The following is a 20742-nucleotide window of genomic DNA, read 5'->3' on the forward strand; positions in this document are numbered from 1 at the left end:
TAATTAGGACACTTTGCCTGTATGCCTGTATGAGTAGGACACATGGATTTTTTTCAACCAGTTTATCAGTGTATCAATTTTAATAATATCAACTAATTTGAATGGTATGATTAAACAATATAAGCTAAATGAAAAAATGTTTACATTATTTCTACCTAAATTAGCTAAAATGTCACAGTTGTATAACATCAACTCATAATTAGAGCATAATTACTCTGCATTTTGAAGACGGTTTTCCCTGTAGGGACATCTAATATTTAGTTTGGTGCTCCTGACTGTTGAAGTGAGAGTGAACACCTTGATAAAATCCAAAGATCTGAGGCCTTAGGAGGCCTCATTTCAACTGGAAAACATAGAGCTGGAAGTATCACAGTTTGAGGATGCTTTGCGGCACCAGAACTTAATCACTTAACCATCAAATGAAAACTGAAGCAGATCAGGACCTTGGAACAGGAACCTGTTTGGTTTTCCATAGCAGTATTGTGCCATGTCATTATGTCATTTAAAAGATCAGTAAATATATTATCCTTTTTCATGAGACAAAAATGGATCCCTGGGGAATCCCATTATTTACTGCGAAAGAAAACTTGACTTTTAAATTACTCTCTCAGAGATTTTAGCCAAAAAGGCCAACTTTCAGATTGGACCACAGTTTTACAGCACACTCTGTGCAAGGTTTAACATTTTGGACAAAAGCAGCTTGAAAACATGCCGTTATGTCTTCAAAGACACCTGAAGAAACCCTAACCTTACTGTTTTCTTTCTGTACATTCCTGTTTAGTTTGCCAGTTTAAACACAACAGTCGGCTCTGATTGCATGCTTAGCTTTAATCAGGGTATGTGGATGAAACTTAAGCATTAAGCCGGTGCTTAGAGCAAAGGTTTGTTTCAGTATACGTGCGGAAATGGGTCAAATATCACTAACAAGATGTTTTCTTTGAAGGTGTTTTGTCCTAATGTGTTTTTACCCAGCTCTGCATAACCAAGGTCAGCTATGATTCCTCTCTGAAGCTTTTGGTGAGGGTGTCACAGTGTGACAAAATCCATTAAGATGTGGGCAGATAAGCAAATAAAAAAGATGACAAATACACATTTGAAAAAGCTTTGAGCCAAATTAGATGTGGGGCATGGAGAGCAAAACATGTGAAAGGGGAAAGGGGAAAGGGGAAAAGAAAGACTTGGAAAATGACCTTGTGTGTGTTGGTGCAAGGGGTTACACTTGCACCAAAACCTTCATCGGGGATTACACCCACTGTGACATGCCTTGGAGTTGTATGAATATCTACTGTATGAATAAGATAACTTAAGAGAACAGCAACATGAATAATGGGTAGTTTAGCAAAATAGCACTGTTGCCTTGCAGCTAGAAGGTTTGGGGTTCGACTGCATGTTCTCCCCGTGCATATGTGGGTTCTCCTCCCACAGTCCAAAAACATGACTGTTAGGTTAATTGGTCTCTCTAAATTTCCCTTAGGTGTGACTGGGTGTGTGCGTGGTTGTTTGTCCTGTATGTCTCTGTTACCCCGTGATAGACTGGCGACCTGTCCAGAGTGTACCCCGCCTCCCGCCCGAAGACTGTTGGAAATAGACACCAGCTACCCCGCAACCCACTATGGAAGAAGCAGCAGAAAATGACTGACATGACTGACTGGATGGCTTGAGATCCATTACAGTTATGTATGAAGTATCTCTGGACATGTTTGACTGGTTGGCTACATTTCTATAAGTAACTCTATCTGTCACTCTTGTAGCTCATACTGTTTGCTTAGCCACTGATAGGACATCTGGATTTTTCTGGACTTTCACTGTAACCAGCAGATGACAAAGAATAACCAAGAAAAATGTACCTTATTACTTGAACCAATCATTGTTTGATATGTTGTTCTCATGTTTGTCAAGCAGCGAAATCCAAACTTTTACCCATTTACCTTAGCCTCTTTTCTGCACTAACTAATATTGTATACTAACTGGTATGCCTAGTATAATAGAAAACAATAGAATAAAACTTTATTCCTCTCTGAGGGGAAATTATTATTTAAGTCAACCCATTCAAATGTATATGCAGGAATAGAACTTGCTTTTGGTTTTGTAGGCTTTGCCTCTAGAAGCTGATGTTAATATTTCTGACCTTGAGTGTAACCAGCTGTTTATGGAAAGGGAATATTCTAGCAATAATATTCCTATTTTGGGAATGAATAAATGAATGAATGATTAGTGTTTCACAATTTTAGACAGTGATTCGGATTCACTTTAAGAGTAGACCCCCCCGCCTTCCCCAGTATCTTGAGAATCACTAATTGATACAGTCATGGTAAAGGATACTTTTGGTATTGGTACTGGTACTTTTGGTCGGAAACCCTAGAAGTGAAAGCTCCACACCTCGGGTATCCATTCAGCATTAATTTTTAATGTTCAGTGTAATGATTCACTTGTTTTTGTTTGAGGGCGTTTAACACACTGAGAGACACACTGAGAAAGCAAAATAATGCTTCTTCAAAACCAGTTTCCCAGTCAAGGGAAGAGTTTTTATCATTTCTGTCATTTCGTTTTGAATTTGTTTGACCCACATGCAAACTCACTCAGGAGACCAGAAAAAGGTTCAAAGGTTTATTTTACAGTCAGTATTTCAAGTCACACCAGAAACCCGGTCAGGAATGCTCAGGCAGGTACTTCAGACTTCTCAGGTCCACTAAAGAGAAGTTCTGGTTAGTTCTGGCCACATAGAAATAAATCCTCAAAGTCCAAAGAGTCTTGCTTACATTTGTCACAGGTAGTAAACTCCGGGGAGATCTTTACCATTGGGCTTGGGAGTCAGGCAATCCAGAATGCTGTCCAATAAGAATGGTTACTGGTCTGGACGGGCTTGATCTGAGAGACATGGAAAGTCGGGTGAATGCGTAAAGAGTCAGGTAGACAAAGACAAACAGCAGTGGGACTGATAATAGTGTTGATAACATAGGGTCTGATAAAACGTGGAGCCAGTTTCTTGGACAAGGATTTTAAAGGGACATCACGGGCAGACAGCCATACCTTTTGGCCAAGGGTGTACTCAGGTGCCGGGATCCTATGTCGGTCGGCATAGCGACGATTTTGCTCCGTAGTGCATTGTAGAGCCGCCACAGCATTAGTCCACATTTTCCTACAGCGACCAATATGGTGTTGGACAGAGGTGACAGAGATCTCCTCATCAGCAGGAAACAGTGGAGGCTGATAACCCAGTGAAGCCTCGAATGGGGACAGTCCTGTGGCAGTAGAAATATGAGCGTTGTGAGCATATTCAAGCCACGGCAGATACTCACTCCAGCTGGTGAGGATGGTAGTAGTCAGACATCTGAGCATGGATTCCAGCTCCTGGTTCATCCTCTTGGTTTGACCGTTGGTTTGTGGATGATAACCTGTCGAGAGAGCGACTTGAACTGAACTGAACTGAATGGGTGAACTGCAGACCTCGGTCTGATAAGATCTCTTGTGGGATGCCTTGGAGACGTCGTACTAACAACTGGGCTGTCTGGAAAGTGGAAGGAAATTTCCTCAAAGCGACCAGGTGACGTGACTTGGAGAGCCTGTCCACCACTGTCAGGATGGTGGTCACACCACATGAGGGTGGTAACCCAGTAACAAAGTCCAGTGCTACATGTGACCAAGGCCTTTTAGGTATGGGCAGTGGTTGAAGGAATCCAGCGGGGGGACGGTGTGAGGGTTTACTTTGGGCACAGGTTGTGCAGGCCCCCACAAAGCCCTTGACGTCGTTATGTAGAGAGGGCCACCAGAAACGACAAGAGATCAGGGCGATGGTGCGGGAGGAACCAGGATGGGGAGAGGACTTAGAGTTCTGAAACCATTGTATCAAACGGGGACGAACAGATAGAGGAACAAAAGTCTTGTTCGGGGGGCAGTTGCTAGGACCAGGATCTGTAAGTAATGCTTGAGTGACCAATTTATTGATCTCCCAAGTAACGGAGCCGATTTTGCAGCTAGGTGGAAGAATGGTAACAGGACCCTCACTGGTCACATCAGGCGAAAACTGACAGGACAGAGCATTAGGCTTGACATTCTTTGACCCAGGGCGGTATGAGATGGTGAGGTTGAACCGAAAGAAGAATAATGACCAACGGGACTGTGGTGGGTTCAGTCTTTTTGCAGACTGGAGATAGGAAAGGTTCTTGTGATCCGTCCAGACCAGCACCGGGTGTTCCATGCCCTCCAGCCAGTGACACCACTCCTCCAGGGCGAGCTTGATAGCCAGGAGTTCATGATCCCCCACATCATAGTTTGTCTTGGTTGAAGTCAGTCTGCGGGAATAGTAAGCACAGGGGTGGAGTTTATTATCATCACTAGAGCGTTGTGACAGCACAGCACCTACCCCAGATTCAGAGGCGTCAACCTCCAGGATAAACTGTTTAGACGGGTCAGGCTGAAGAAGGATGGGTGCCAAGGCAAATCTCTCTTTTAAGGCCATAAAGGCAGAGTTAGCTTCGGGCGTCCACGAGAAGGCAACTTTGGTTGAGGTGAGGCAAGCGAGAGGGGCAGCAGTTCAGCTGAAGTCTTTCATGAAACGTTGATAAAAGTTGGCAAAATCCAGGAACCGTTGAAGCTGCTTCCTGGAGTCGGGCACGGGCCATTCTACCACAGCTTTTATTTTGGCCGGGTCAGAACATAACTGACCCCTGTTGGAATGAACCCCAGAAAGGATTCAGAGGATTTGTGGAATTCACACTTTTCGGCTTTAACAAACAACCTGTTCTCAAGTAGCCGTTGTAGCACTAGGCGAACATGCTCCTGGTGTTCAATCAGATCTTTGGAGTTTATGAGGATGTCATCTAGGTAAACAAAGACGAACATGTTTAGAAAGTCACGAAGGACATCATTCACCAGGGCCTGAAACACTGCTGGTGCGTTGCATAACCTGAAAGGCATCACCAAGTATTCGAAGTGACCCAAGGGGTTTTTAAAAGCAGTTTTCCACTCATCACCTTGTCTAATGTGCACTAAATGGTAGGCATTGCGCAGATTAAGTTTAGAGAAAACAGTCGCTCCTTGTACTGGCTCAAAAGCTGCAGACATGAGGGGAAGTGGGTATTTATTTTTTTTACAGTGATAGCATTTAATCCCCTGTAGTCGATACATGGCCGTAAAGAACCATCTTTCTTCCTCACAAAAAAGAATCCTGCTCCAAGAGGCGACGAAGAGTGACGAATGAGACCTGTGGCCAGGGACTTAGTAATGTAATCCTCTAAAGCTTGGCATTCTGGGCAAGAAATAAGGTATAACCTACTAGAGGGTAACGGAGCCCCGGAAACAGGTCAATGGCACAGTCATAGGGGCGGTGTGGAGGAAGGGACAGTGCCTGCTGTTTGCTAAACACCCGGCACAGATCATGATACTCAGCAGGCACTTCAGATAGTTCACTGGGGTCCGCCTCTTCAGGAGATCCCAGCGCGGTGGTTGGGAGAACAGCGGACTGCAAACATGTAGAATGACAGTAAGGAGACCAGGAATGGATGCTAGATTTAGCCCAATCCAATTGAGGATTATGTAGCCTCAGCCAGCTAAAACCCAGAACAATTGAGGAGTGAGAGATGGGAAAGACATAAAGGGAAATTGTCTCCGGATGGTTACCTGAGAGAACTAGGTGCAGTGGTCTGGTTTGATGGGTAATACGGGGCAACTCCTCCCCATCTAGTGCCCTGGCTCTTAAGGGCGTTGAAAGTCTTTCGGTTTCGATTCCCACCTTCTCCACCAGAATTCTGTCTATAAGGTCACATTCACAACTGGAGTCGACGAGTGCAGATAGATCATGTAAGGCGTTTAGCACAAAACTTTTGGCTGGGAGAACTAGACAGGGATATGTAGGCAATGTGATTTGGTCCGTCAGACTCCCCGTTTCTACAGACGGATCCGATCTTTTGGTCGAACTGGACAAGAGGCCAGAAAGTGCTCAGGAGAACCACAATACAGGCAGAGGTTAGCGGCACGTCTCCTCTGCTTTTCGTCAGGGGTGAGATGAGCATGCCCCATCTGTATGGGCTCAACCTCAGAGGATGGACTAGGGAGTGATAAGGGTTGAGTAGGTTTGAATGCAGTGTGGTTAACACCCCTCCCAGCAGCTGAATTATCAGCTCGTGACTTTCTTTTCTCCGAATCGATTATCAATACTAGTAGCTACAGCAATGAAGTCATTGAGCGCCTCAGGTTCATCTGGGGTGGCCAATTAATCCTTTAAAGATCTGTTTAAGGCTTGAAGAAATACAGACTTTAATGCGCTAGCGTACCAGCCGGAAGCTGCAGTTAGAGTGCGAAATTCAATGGTAAACTCTGAAACAGATCTGTGACCCTGTTTTAGGTTCAAAAGTCAACAGGATAAGCCCGTACGAGCAGAGTTTACAGAAAAAGGCAGAATTCATCAATAAAGTCCTTATAGGTGCAACCAAAACAGGACGGGTTCTGGAACCTTGCTTCAGCCCATTTTAACGCCTTTCCAATTAATAAACCCCAAATGAACGAAATCTTCACATCATCTATGGGAAAGGAGTGGGGTGAATGATTGAACACCAAAAAACATTGCAGGAAGCCACCACAATCCACCTCTCCAGAAATGTATCCGGGTTGGGGGAAGTGACGTCACGTAAGGCCATAGAATGAGGTGCCAAAGGAGCTATAGCGCCACCAGGTGGCGTGGAGGTTGGACCAGTACTAGGCTGCAAACTGTAGAAGGCTCTGCATTGCCCTGCCATTTGTTCCAGACACTAGTTGGTAACTGCTAGCTAGTCGTGTAAGGATCTGAGCTTGAAATAATGCGACTGAATTAACTGATGCTGGTCAGCTAGTTGTTTCCTGAGTGGGTCTGGTTGGCCTGAGTGTTCTGTCATTTTGTTTTGAATTTGTTTGACCCACATGCAAACTAACACAGGAGACCAGAAAAAGGTTCAAAAGGTTTATTTTACAGTCAGTATTTCAAGTCACACCGGAAACCCGGTCGGGAATGCTCAGGCAGGTACTTCAGACTTCTCAGGTTCACTAAAGAGAGAAGTTCTGGTTAGTTCTGGCCACATAGAAATAAATCCTCAAAGTCCAAAGAGTCTTGCTTACATTTGTCACAGGCAGTAAACTCCGGGGAGATCTTTACCATTGGGCTTGGGAGTCAGGCAATCCAGAATGCTGTCCAATAAGAACGGTCCACAGCAGGTCTGAGTTCACAAAGTGATAGGAGCTTGGGAGATCCAGGAACCAAACACCAGTCTAGTGGTGAGTCCAAAATTTACAAACTGTTTGAAAGAGGTACTGGATATCCAGGTCCAGGTTGAGAGGAAACCACCCACACCTCATAGGTACTAGCAGGAAGCAGAGAAACAAAACAAGGTTAGCACAAGCTCAGGTCAGAATGGCAAAGTTACTCTGGCTTGGTGATTACCACATGGGCAAAACACTCAGGCAACAAAGGCTGGCTCCTAAATACTCCTCCCAGGTACACACAATCAGCCAACGATCAGGAACACTTGTAGCAGAGTCAGCAGTGGCTCCAGGAAGAGCTCTGTAGTATAACACTCCCAAGTCCCAACAATTTCATCCTTATTAAAAATACAATGAAGCAAGAATTTGTTTTTCACCCAGATGAATGCTAAAAAGGAGTGAGTCTATTTCACCAGAGACCATTTATGGTCCATTTTAGGTCCATTTTAAGAATATCAGGAAAGTGTATTCATGCTGTTTGGGGAACCTTTGTATTAAAATGCAACATCAAAGCATCCTTAATAAGAAGCTAAATATGATGAGTAGGGTAATGCTCAGTTAGTATAATCCATCTTTAGAAACAACTGCTCCTTGTCTCATTTCCAACCTGCAGGCTCCCATAGTGACTTTAAAACATGGAATCTGCTGAAAAGCTAGTAAAAGAAAAACTGGAGTAATTATATTGTGAGTTTTTAAGGTAAGTTGCCGAGTTGCCACTGACTGACATGTTATATATTTAACCTTTTCACACACAGTCAGTGATGACTCATTGCATTAGTTTGGGTTAACAATGGACATTCCTTCATTTAACCTGTCAAGGTGACAGCTGGAACAAGATGTAACGAGGGGGGGGATTGTTGTTTTCAATAAGGACAGCATGCTTTTACAGCCCTGCGGACCCTGCCCAGTGCAGCCCTGCTGCAAAAATACACAAAGGAAATAGCATCATTAGTATGTCTCACATAAAAGACTGATCACACACAAGGATGCTTGAAGAAAGAGCAGGAAAGAGAAGATTTAAAAGGGTGAACGAGCTTGTAGAGTAATAACTTTGAATAAATCAGTTTAGAACAAAATAATATGCAGCTGCTTGGCAGACAATTTAAAACTGTTTTTCTTTGATAGTCGTGAACTTCTCAAATGCCTCTGGGGATTCTCTTTGCTGAATAAAAAGCATCATCAACACTGTGAACACACAACAGCTGTGATCTCCACCTTTTTATTATCATCTCCAATCATTGTCTTGGTTTTCTGTCTGAACTATTCCCTCTGAAGCTGTTGTCCTCTGGTTGCACTCCAATGCATGCATGCAAACATTCTGCGGCAAAGTTCCCCCTCTAGTCATTCTTAATCAATCCCTTTAACAGAAAGCTTCAAAGTGAACACTTCCACTGCTGGAGGGAGGCATGTGGGGTGCAAAATCAACAAATACAAAACATAAAGTAATGTTTGTGCAATCATGGGATCGAATAACCCTCCCTTCTTTTAATTAATTAGAAAACAAAATCTCAACGGTCCCTTAATAATAAAATTACATATTACTGAAATGGATTAAATTGCACTAAAACAACAAAAATTAACCTTTTTTTTTTACAAAAATGATATCCACAAAAATGTGTTTTCTCACTGATATTTAGGGGTCATTGTCATGTTGCAGGCTCAACTTATGCTTCAAATTTTATTGTTTTCACAGATGGTCCCACAGTTTTCTCATGCATACATACATGGCAGAATTGTAGAATTCATGGTGGACTCGATGATAGTGAGCTGGCCAGGTCCTGCCTCAGCAAAGCATCCCCAAACCATGACACGTCCACCTCCATTCTTCACAGTTGCTATTAAGTTATTTTCTTGGAATGATGTACAGTACAGACCAAAAGTGTGGACACACCTTCTCATTCAAAGAGTTTTTTTTATTTTCATGACTATGAATATTGTAGCTTCACACTGAAGGCATCAAGACTATGTATTAACACATGTGGAATTATATACTGAACAAAAAAGTGTGAAACAATTGAAAATAGGTCTTATATTCTAGGTTCTTCAAAGTAGCCACCTTTTCCTTTGATTACTGCTCTGCACACTCTTGGCATTCTGTTGATGAGCTTCAAGAGGTAGTCACCTGAAATGGTTATCCAACAGTCTTGAAGGAGTTCCCAGAGATGCTTAGCACTTCAGTATGCCTTCAATTTTGAATAAATCCCCAACAGTGTCACCAGCAAAACACCCCCACATCATAACACCTCCTCCTACATGCTTCACGGTGGGAACCAGGCATGTAGAGTCCATCCGTTCACCTCTTCTGCGCCACACAAAGACACAGTGGTTGGAACACAAAGATCTCAAACTTGGACTTATCAGACCATAGCACAGATTTCCACTGGTCTAATGTCCATTCCTTGCGTTCTTTAGCACAAACAAGTCTCTTCTGCTTGTTGCCTGTCCTCAGCAGTGGTTTCCTAGCAGCTATTTTACCATAAAGGCCTGATTCACACAGTCTCCTCTTAACAGTTGTTCTAGAGATGTGTCTGCTGCTAGAACTATGTGTGGCATTGACCTGTTCTCTAATCTGAGCTGCTGTTAACCTGCGATTTCTGAGGCTGGTGACTCGGATGAACTTATTGTCCGCAGCAGAGGTGACTCTTGGTCTTCCTTTCCTGGGACGGTCCTCATGTGAACCAGTTTCTTTGTAGCGCTTGATGGTTTTTGCGACTGCACTTGGGGACTCTTTCAAAGTTTTCCTAATTGTTCGGACTGACTGACCTTCATTTCTTAAAGTAATGATGGCCACTCATTTTTCTTTACTTAGCTGTTTTTTTCTTGCCATAATACAAATTCTAACAGTCTATTCAGTAGGACTATCAGCTGTGTACTGTATCCACCTCCTGCACAACACAACTGATGGTCCCAACCCCATTTATAAGGCTTGAAATCCCACTTATTAAACCTGACAGGGCACATCTGTGAAGTGAAAACCATTTCAGGTGACTACCTCTTGAAGCTCATCAACAGAATGCCAGGAGTGTGCGGAGCAGAAATGAAAGCAAAAAGTGGCTACTTTGAAGAACCTAGAATATAAGATATTTTCAGTTGTTTCACACTTTTTTGTTCAGTATATAATTTCACATGTGTTAATTCATAGTTTTGATGCCTTCAGTGTGAAGCTACAATATTCACAGTCATGAAACTAAAGAAAACTCTTTGAATGAGAAGGCGTGTCCAAATGTTTGGTCTGTACTGTATATGGTTTTTGCGAAACACATCCTCTGTTATGCTGTGCAAACAATTCATATTTAGACTCACCTGTCCCAAGAACATTATTCTAGTAGTTCTGGTCTTTGAGTATATTCTCTCCGGCAGATTTTAGCCTGACCATGTTTTACGCAGAGAGCCAAGGTTCCCTCTTTGCACACCTCCTATCAAAGTACTTGCAGTCTCTTTCTGATTGAAAAGCATTGTGCTTTAATATCAACAGTAGCAAGAGCCTGCTGTAAGTCCTGTTATGGCATTTTAGGGTTTTTGAAGACTTGTTTTCACATCTTGCAGTCTCCTATCAAGGTGAAAATGCTCAGATAGCCAAACCTGGGCAGGTTGGCAGTTGTTTCGCATGTCCTTTGCTTCTTGACTCTTTTCTGTACAGTGAAATTACTAAATTCAAATAGTTCTGAAACTTCTTTGAATCCCTTCTCAGACTCCTAAGCCCTCTGCCTTCTGAAGACCTTAGGCAGCTCTTTGGATCTCACCATGGTGTTCAATCTCAACAATCAGGAGCACCAAATGATGTCTGAGGTTTAAACAGGGGCAAACATTCTTCAGAATGCTGAATAATGACATTCACAATGACTGAGACAGACAGAGCCAGCAACTCACGGGTTACAGGACGAACTCCAACCACCTGAGCCACAGTCGCCCTGAGAAAATAGTAACCACAATGCACCACTGGTCATACCCTGATAATGTGGTACTAGCATGTGATCTGTGCAGCAATTCAAAGAGTTAAGTATCATTTAGTTACTTCTTTTTTATATTATTAGAATTGACAGAGTTTGTTTAAAATGTTTGGTTTCCTGTCATGGACCACCAAGACCTAAGCCTATCATGAACTGCAAACCACTTTAACATTTTAATGGACTGAATAGGTGCCAACAATGAATGGAGCAAAAATTTACACTATCAAGATTGACTGAAATTTACATCTGCTACAGGGAAAAGCCAAATGCCTTCGGGAGAAACGTTTAAGGGTCATGCATATAGCATAGAGTGACTCCTGGGAGGCAACAATAGTCCCCTTTCAGGTCATGTCCCCTCCACAGTGTTGTTACTCTTGATGGTCAGAGGTGGGAAGTAACAAAGCACAATTACTTTGTCACTGTACTTAAGTAGCTTTTACAGGTAACTGTACTTTACTTCAGTATTTATTTTTCTGACGACTTTGTCAAAACTGGCTCGTTACTTCCACACGTATCAGTAACGACGCAACATAAAAGTCAGAAGAAACAAAGGGAAATTCCAGCGCACAGAGAGAAGGCATCCAGTGGGAGGAGCACAGTTTGACTTTACAAAGTCAGAGAATATCCCAGTTTTAATGTCGTAAATTTCCGCCTCTTATCATTGAAAATGTACATTTTTTTTCTTGCACATTTATAACTTTTGGACATCAAAGCATATTCAAGTTTTCCCATTTAGAAATGTCTGAATTGTTAGGCGGATATTTACTTTTCCGTAGACACGTTATTTTTTTCTTTTATCCACAATGGCCCAAATAGTTGTCGGCTACAACAATGATTCATGGTAAAGCTGCTGTATTTTCTACCAACCAAAAAACCACAAGTTTCTGGCTTTCAGGAAATTCTCCATCTAATCCAAAAAAAAAAAAAACAGGAAAACATGTTTTTTTATGGAAGGTTGTGAGCAAAAGATGAAAACTATCCTGTTTTGTGTGCCTACAACTTGTTTTATTTATTTATTTGATTTATTTTGTAACTTTAAAGGTGAAAAATATTATTTTTTTAACTTTTGTACTTTACGTACATTTCAGAACCTGTCTCTTTAATTTTACTTACGTAAAGGAGGAATCTATTTTTGCAGAAGTAACTGTACTTTTGCAACCTCTGTTGATTGATCCCTGATTCTGTGGGAATATGTCGGATAAGAATAGATGAGGCAGATTAGGAGCTCTTAGCTCCTACAATACATATCCAGCATATATCTGCTGCTGATATGATGCTCTTGATGACGTGATATGGACTTCTGGGATGACTGTGGCTCAGATAGCTCCTTAGGCAAGACATTTTACCTGCCTTGCCTGGTGATGATAGTCAGAGGGCCCGGTGGCACAGATTGTATGGCAGCCTAGCTTCTGCCAGTCTGTCCCAGGGCAGCTGTGGCTACAATGTAGTTTACCACTGTCAGAATGGGTGGACGACTGATTGTAATGTAAATTGCTATACAAGTGCAGGCCATTTACCATTTACTTCTGGAAAAAAATAGACTTTTTCTAGCTGAGAAGCTTAGAGAAAACTAAGTGTGTTGTGAGAGCTCCTGACTTCAACACAAATGTGCCATAGATGGATATTCATATAAGATGAGGAGACGTTTCCACACAGATGAGAAAGAGTCTGAGAAGGACTTACAGCTCCAAGGGCTTCAATTGGTTGACCTGATCAGCAGGTTGCTGAAGATTCACTCATTCTTGCCAAAGTCTTTTAAATTCTGATCAGCAGAAGTAGACATTGTTTTTTTGTTGTTTGTTTTTGTTAGCCTGGTTTGTTACTTATATTTTTGCCATTAAATACCTGCAAATATAGAGCAGTCTGATCAATGATAAATCTATGATTTCAGTATTAGCTCCTGGTGATTTTTTTCCTAGGTCTAAACTAATTGCGAATCTACCAAATAGATTAACATCTGCTCTTTCTGAATGCATTAGAAATACACGAGACTGGTTGACTTGTTAAAATATATGGCAGTATGATTTCAAATTGCGCTAATTTACACCACAGATGAGACATTGATTGAGGTACTTGGCAACAATGACAACAAGTATGTTTGAAAGAAAAAACATTGGATCAGCTTTAAAGCATGGTGGTGGGAGCCTCATGCTGTGGGGCTGTCTGACTGGTACTGGTGAATTGCCCAAAATTTATGGAGTAATGGAGAAAAGTGTGGTGGAACTTGCCAAAGAATAATTATCAAAAACATGTGTAGGATGTATCTTATCCTGTGTGGAAATACACATACAATTCTTGATTCTTGTCTTTATAATAATAATAAATGAAGCTAGTTCTATCTTCACCTTGGAGAAAATTTGTTCAAATGCATTATTTAACACCTAAAATGAAGATGATATGCAGGATGTGTGCATGTAAATGTCTGACTGCAGCTGCACATTTTTAAGGTTTAAGGTTACCGAAATGTCAGATAATTTTCTTCTTGTTTTACTGCAGCCTGATGAGCTGGAGGGCGTCCACACACACACCTTCAAGCTGAAGCCGTTTAAGAAGGCAAAAAGTTGTGACATATGCAAGCAGGCCATCACCAAGGAGGGTCTCATCTGCAAAGGTGAGTGTCAGGGATCAGGAAGCAAATGTTTGGGTGTCAGTTCAAAAACAAGAGAAATTTACTTTCTTGTAGGCCTGGAATTTCTGGCCAATTGGATCTTATTTAAGAAGATCATGGCAGCATGAAGAATACATTCATTTGTTGCCCTCACATATAATTGCTTTCAAATTGTATACACTACTATTAAAATGAAATGTGTTGTTTGAAATTAGACCATGATAAGGTGCTCTTCATCCTCAGCAGATTCTAGGAATCACAGGTTTTGGAGCCAAAACGAGTCACTACCCTATCTATGTTGACAAAACCTTGTATCCATCTGAAAAAAGTAACCTCAAATTATCAAGCTGCCACCAGCATGTTTCATAGTAGATTTTACGTTCTTTCAGTGATGTTTGATTTGTTTTTTTTGGTTTTTTTTCCCAATTATACAAATTTGAATTCTCCCATAAGGAACTTTTGTCACATGTAGAGCACAACCAGCACTTGTTTAAAATTCTTGGAGGTCAGTTTGTGTTGCTATCGGGCCTTTTGGCAACCTCTCTTATAAATCTAAGACTTTTTATAAGTTTTGCTGAAATCCCCACTTTCTACATGTCTCTGTTGTCCAATGTCTTCTCCAGTTATTGGTCATTGTGTACCCGAAACAAGTGTTGGGCTTGTATTCTCAGCTAAAAGTTAAGCTTGTATATGGTTTGGACTCTATAAGTGGTGCTTCTTGCATACACTCCTGTGTGTGTGGTGCTCATGGAAAGGATCTCAAGGTGTACTCGTGGAGAACAGTATCTGATTAGGGAATGAAGGAATTTCATTTTTACTTTTTGTGGATGATCTGATTCTGTTGCCGTTTTTAGACCGTGACTTTCACCGTGCTCTGAAGCAATTCACATCTGAGTTTGAAGCAGCCGGGTCAGCTCATCTAAGTCCATGGGTCTCCACCAAAATAAGGTGGCTTGCTTCTTCCGGGTTGTGGATCAGTGTCTGACTCAAGTAGAGAACTTCCTCTACTAGAGAACTATCCTGTTTCTTGCTTGCAAGGGATGGAAAGATGGAGATGGAGATAGATAGATGGAATGGGACTGCATCTGCAGTGATGCGGGTGCTGTTTCAGGCTGTTTTGGTGAAGAAAGAGCTGAGCCTACAACCAATGTTTCTGATTTATTGGTCTGTCAACATTCCAACCGTCATCCATGGATGAGATAGGGATATGGCTGAAAGAACAGATGTCTGAAATAAGCATCCTCCTTAACCTTAAAGTAGAGCCACTCGTCTGTATGAAAAATTAATCAGCTGAAGTGGTTCTGGCATCTGATCAGGTGCCTTCTACATGTGTCCCATTTGGAGTTCTCCTGGCAAATTTCTTTAAGGAAACATTGGGGCAGACCAGAACTCATAGCCCATCTGGCCTGAGAACACCTTACAATACCCCAGAAAGAACTGGAGGGAGTCGCCATTGGCTCTCACCTGGCGACCGGATCTCGGATAAGCAGAAGAGGATAGTAATGGATGGATGGCCAACTAGAACAGCTGAACTTTATTAAACTGAATCAATAGGTGCTTTAACAAAGTATTAGTTTAAGGGTTTGCACATTTATGCAAACAGGTTATTGTAGCTTCTTCATTGTTTACTATAATACATGTATTTGTATTATATAAATATGTCACACTATATGTGGAAAAGGTTTTAAAATGGTCTAATTTTTTACATCACAATCACCTGGATTTTTGTCAGGGCTGTGAAGACTTTTTGAGAGTCACTGTATGTGTCAAATCTTATTAATGGATTAATAATTATTGTTTTTTTATAAACGTGTAGAAATATAGATAAAATATATATAAATAGAAATAAAAAATAAAACTAATGTATGCAAATATGACCAAAACTGAGAATACACATATTTTGATTACCTACATTTTTCATATTCCCTCAAAGAGACATGTTTTCCTCACTTTTCACACATCTTCAGTTGCATCTCTCTTTCACTTTTGAATGTCACAAATACAGCAGCTTTAACTCAGGCTGAGATGAAGAGTGCAGAGAAAAGAGAAAAAGGATGGGGCCGTGAAGGGCTTTGGCTGCGGATTTGGTGTTTAAAATTAGCATGGCTGCTGCTGCTGCATTAGCCTAGATAAGAGGCAAAAGAGAGGGAAAAAGGGGGTGAGGAGAGGGGTGTGGGGCATAAGCAGGCAAAGAACGAGAAAATGGGGGAAGAGTTGAAATAAGGAATTAAACCTGAAAGAGCAGAAGAAAAGGAGGGCACAGGAGAATTATGCGCTCTTTCATCTCCTTTTTTTTAATCATACACCCTTAAATACAGGGGGAAACAAGCTAAAACCCAACAAAAACTACTTACAGAAAGCCTGCCTAATCATAGAGACCTGAGCTTGTAGTTTGGACACTTTTGTAGCAAGTGTTTCTCATTGACAAAGGAGCTTTTGGGCCAAAAGATGATGCACAACAACAGGACAATGTGCCCAACACACTTGCAGGCTGGCACATTGCAGATTGCTTTTCCTTTGAAGATGACAAAAAGAGTGAGCAAAACCTAATTTATTTTCAGCACGCTGACACTTGATAAAGATAAGATAGATTTGTGCAAACAAATATCTTTGCAACATTTGGCTTCCAGATATTTCATTATTCACGGATTTGAATTTAGTCTTTTTTTGGCCACACTTGGGGCAATGAAAGTCTTTCTGCCAGACCAAACAGCTTTTAGTGGAGGCAGTGTGATGGTGTGGGGCAGCATCATTTTCACTGGAAAAGCAAGGCCTATCATGATTAGATGCAATGGCAGTTTTCTTTTTCATCCAAGGCAGCATGAGGAAGCAGGAATACTAGATACTAAATAAAATACTACATATGTCAATTGAACCCTGAGTAACAGTTTATCACACACTACCTCCAGAGTTTAGAAGTGGATAAGATGGAAAGGCCTCCTGTTTTTTGAGTGCTTGTGTCATTCCCTGAAACAATGCCGCCCTGGATGAGAGCCATATTACCCATATCAGAAACAACTACAGTATTTACAACTACTATTTACAGTTACATTCTTCCTCAGCTGGATGAGCAAAAATGGTTTTGCAGCGAGAAACTATCTTCAATCTAAAAGATCCAAAAAGATATAAAAGAGCAGTAAAGTCACATTTTGTTTTTATTTTCCCCTAAATCTCCAGAACTTAAATAAACAGAGCTAAGCTGAACATTTTCTCTCTGGTTTGTTTCTCTGATTGATTAACTTCACAAGCGCAGTCACTAAGTAATTCATTAATCATCCTGACACAGGTTTACCTAAATTAACCCGAGAGTGTTTTCCTAACAGTCAGCTCCCTAGTCAGACCAGCCCGAAATGTTCCCTCAGCCACTTGAACCTTTGTTTTGCCCACATGTTGAGTAGGACCACCTACAATGGGACACCAAGCGTGCCTATTAGGCTTCTGGTGGTCAGGGTTTGTTTCTTTCCATTAAAAGATTTTAATTTCACATAAAAGTCTAAGAATTTTACTATTAAATCTTGAAATGTTAAAACAAGTAACTCAAGCAAACATTTAAAGACAAAGAAAATTATGGGTGATTGGTGTTTTTGTCCACTTGAGGGCAGCAATGTAGCATCCAACTCCCAAAACTGGAGCTGAAAGTTATATTTCTTTAGTCCATTCAAAAGATAATTTGGTATTTATAAAATGTGTTTATATATTTTTTTTACTTTGTTTGTTGACTGTTCTTAGCAATTCAAACATCAAAAAAATAACCCTGCCTCTCTTTTTTCCAGCATGCCGGCTATCCTGTCATAAGAAATGTGAAGTGAAGGTAAGACAGTGATGCCGCTGTGCTTTTTTTTTAACCTAACTTGGTGACACCATGAACAAACTTTGCATGTAATTTTTTGTTTAAGCTTTTGTAAAGTAAATAAGCAACTTCTAGTTTACATGTAGGCTTTATTATTCATCGCTCAGTGACTTTAATGTTACATTGCAGAGCTGAGAACTTGGTGGTTTTAATGCTGGTACTTGATTACTGTCAAAATGTCACTGTGTGACTTTGGTGCCTTTCGAATTAATTTGGACCACTATGCTGTATGGTAAATGTACTGTGTTGGTCATAGTTCGGCATTGTTTGTTTTTTTGTTTTTTTGTGTGTGTGACTTCAGAGCTTTCATGATCTCAATAGAAACACTCTTTTAGCATCATGCCCAATGGCACCACCAAGAGGGGATGTAGTGGGAACAATAACCTCCTCTGTGATAATCTGTTGTGTTATTTTTTTTATTATTATTGATTAGTTGATAACATTTTTATTTATTTTTTTTATAAAATTTTATTTATGTGTTTATCCTTATTTTTGTTTATTTATATATGTATTAATTAATCTATTCAATTATTTCAGTTTGTGTTTTTCTAAATATTTTATTTTGTATTTATTTTATTTAGGTTTATTTCTTTGATTAGTTAATTCTCTTTTGTATTTATTTGTTTTTTGTAGTAGCACTGTTGCCTTGCAGCAAGAAGGTCCTGGGTTCGATTCCCGGCCTGGGGTCTTTCTGCATGGAGTTTGCATGTTCTCCCCGTGCATGCGTGGATTCTCACCGGGTACTCCGGCTTCCTCCCACAGTCCAAAGACATGAATGTTAGGTTAACTGGTCTCTCTAAATTGCCCTTAGGTGTATGAATGAGTGTGTGCATGGTTTTTTGTGTGTTGCCCTGCAATGGACTGGCGACCTGTCCAGGGTGTACCCTGCCTCTCGCCCATAGACTGCTGGAGATAGGCACCAGCACCCCCGTGACCCACTATGGAATAAGCGGTAGAAAATGACTGACAGACTGACTGACTGGTTATGTATTATTTTGTATTTGTGTTTATTTGTGTTTATTCTTGTTATATTTTTTTATTAATAAATTATAACTCTGTGTATTTACTTTGATAATGAATTAATTAACAAATTTATTTATGTATGTATTTATTTGTGTTTATTTATTCATGTATTTTTATTTAGTCCATTGCCACTTTGTTATTTTATTTTATTTATTTAGTTTTATTCATTTATTTTTCAAATTCATTATATTTATTTCTTTATGTATTTAAATTTTTTATGTGTTTATTGATTATTTTATCTAATAATGTATTTATTTATTGATTAATTGTTTTATTTGTATTCATTTATTTAAATGTATTTATGTTTTATTTGTTCATGTGTATGTATTTATTTATTTATTCTTATGAAATTATTTTTTCCTTCTTCGTGCCAAACCCCCTTTATCAACATAAAATGTGGGTTCCTGTTTGCGGCTACCAGATCAACAGCAGCCATCATCTGTCTTATGTTCTTGAGACTATCAGGAGCCACCCCTGATAATTTCTCTCTCTCACAAAGTTCCACCAACAAAATTGTTAGTTTTTATCTTCTTACCAGGATAAGACTTTGTTGCACTGCAATATATTCTGATCACCAAAGCCTTTAACTCCATAATCAGGTATACAGTACTGTGCAAAAGTTTTGAAGCGCCTCTATAGTTTATATCCTCCTTCCTAGCATACTTTACTTTCCTGTAATCTTTCTTTCCCTTGAGTTGTTTTGATCAATAGTTTTCTTTGTAGAAATTCAGAAATTCTGGAGAACTGTTGATCAAGAGCACTTGCAATGCACATGCAATGATATACTTTCCTAATGTTCTTTACATAATGTGAAAGATTTCCAAAACTAATAAAACAAATATGTTTATTTTCTGAACCATGTCTGTTTTCTGCAGCAAGAGCTAGACTGCAAATACTCCAACATTTATTTAATAAAAAATGGGGTATTCTTAGCCCTAGGAAGGACTGAAAACCGAGGAATGTTAGAACTACAAGAAAGGAAATAAATCAGTGTGGTGCAAAGTGTCTGCTTCCCAGTTTTTACGTCCCAACAATCAACCTCACCACATTTGATCCCAAATCCGCAGTGGAAACAGGGGGGATGTATGAACAGAGCAAACAAAATGGAAACAGCGGAGGACTGATGGAAAGAGGGCGGTGAATCAGACGAGGGAATAACTTTTTGTGGTTTTTCATTAAGACTGATGGGCAGAATTTTTGAAAATAAATTTTGCTCTTCGCTCATCCGTAATACATTTTTTCTCCTCCCTCTGAAGCCATCCATAAAGCCGTATATTACTATAGAAACAAAAGCTGTGTGTCCACAAAGCATCCAAAGAGAAAAATCTGCCAAATATCTTTAAAACCAAGCAAGGCCATTTATGGTGTCAGTGTGGGTAATAATCAGAATATCACTATGACTCATTCATTCTGGTGGTGACAGACACTGGACAAAAAAATATTTCAAAGAGGACAAAACCACGTATGGTTGAGTTGAGCAAAGCAAAACGAGATGTAAATTTGGATGAAATTTTCCAAATTTTATTTTTCAAATCCAATTGAATCCAGTGAACTGTGTGTTGGATTTTTAGACATTAAAGAGATTTCTGTTTTAATTTATTACATTGATTCACAGGGAGCACTCAGAAGTTCGCAACACTTTAAAGGAATAATTCAGATTTTTTGCAAAGGTGTTCTGTGCAGATATTATCAACAGTCTGGAGAGCTTAATTATGAGATTAATTATGGTGCCAATTATATCATTGGGAACCAGGGAGCTTTTTGATTTAACAGTATTACTGTCTAAAAGCAACATTTCTTTCATCTGCTCAGAACAATGCTATACAGTTTTTTTCGGACAGGCAGTTTAATGTTTCTAAAATGCAAGAATCACTAGGAGTTGTTTTAACATGACAGAAATCCACCTTTAGCCCTCACTGACTTGCCACTAGCTCAAATATTTGATGAAAAACTGCTGTAGGCTGACTATAATAGTTTGCTCTACAGAACTAACCTCTCCACAGAACCCGTCTTTTACTTTGAATTTCTTTACAATTGCACCTGTTTTCAGACTTATTTTAGTTTAGGTAAATGGTGTTTAA

At 40.2% G+C, this 20742-nt stretch overlaps 1 protein-coding gene across 2 annotated transcripts in view; it reads left to right on the top strand.

Annotated features, from left to right (window-relative positions):
* Positions 1 to 20742, top strand: part of tns1a (tensin 1a) — a 136050-nt gene that overhangs the window by 22517 nt on the left and 92791 nt on the right. For both annotated transcript variants that reach the window (XM_047354936.1, XM_047354937.1), the window contains exons 2-3: positions 13677 to 13791; positions 17562 to 17599. In XM_047354936.1, coding sequence (XP_047210892.1) covers positions 13677 to 13791; positions 17562 to 17599 — 153 coding nt within the window. The remainder of the gene's footprint in view (positions 1 to 13676; positions 13792 to 17561; positions 17600 to 20742) is intronic.

The sequence above is a fragment of the Girardinichthys multiradiatus genome, chromosome 24 (assembly GCF_021462225.1).
Source record: "Girardinichthys multiradiatus isolate DD_20200921_A chromosome 24, DD_fGirMul_XY1, whole genome shotgun sequence".
NCBI lineage: Eukaryota > Metazoa > Chordata > Actinopteri > Cyprinodontiformes > Goodeidae > Girardinichthys > Girardinichthys multiradiatus.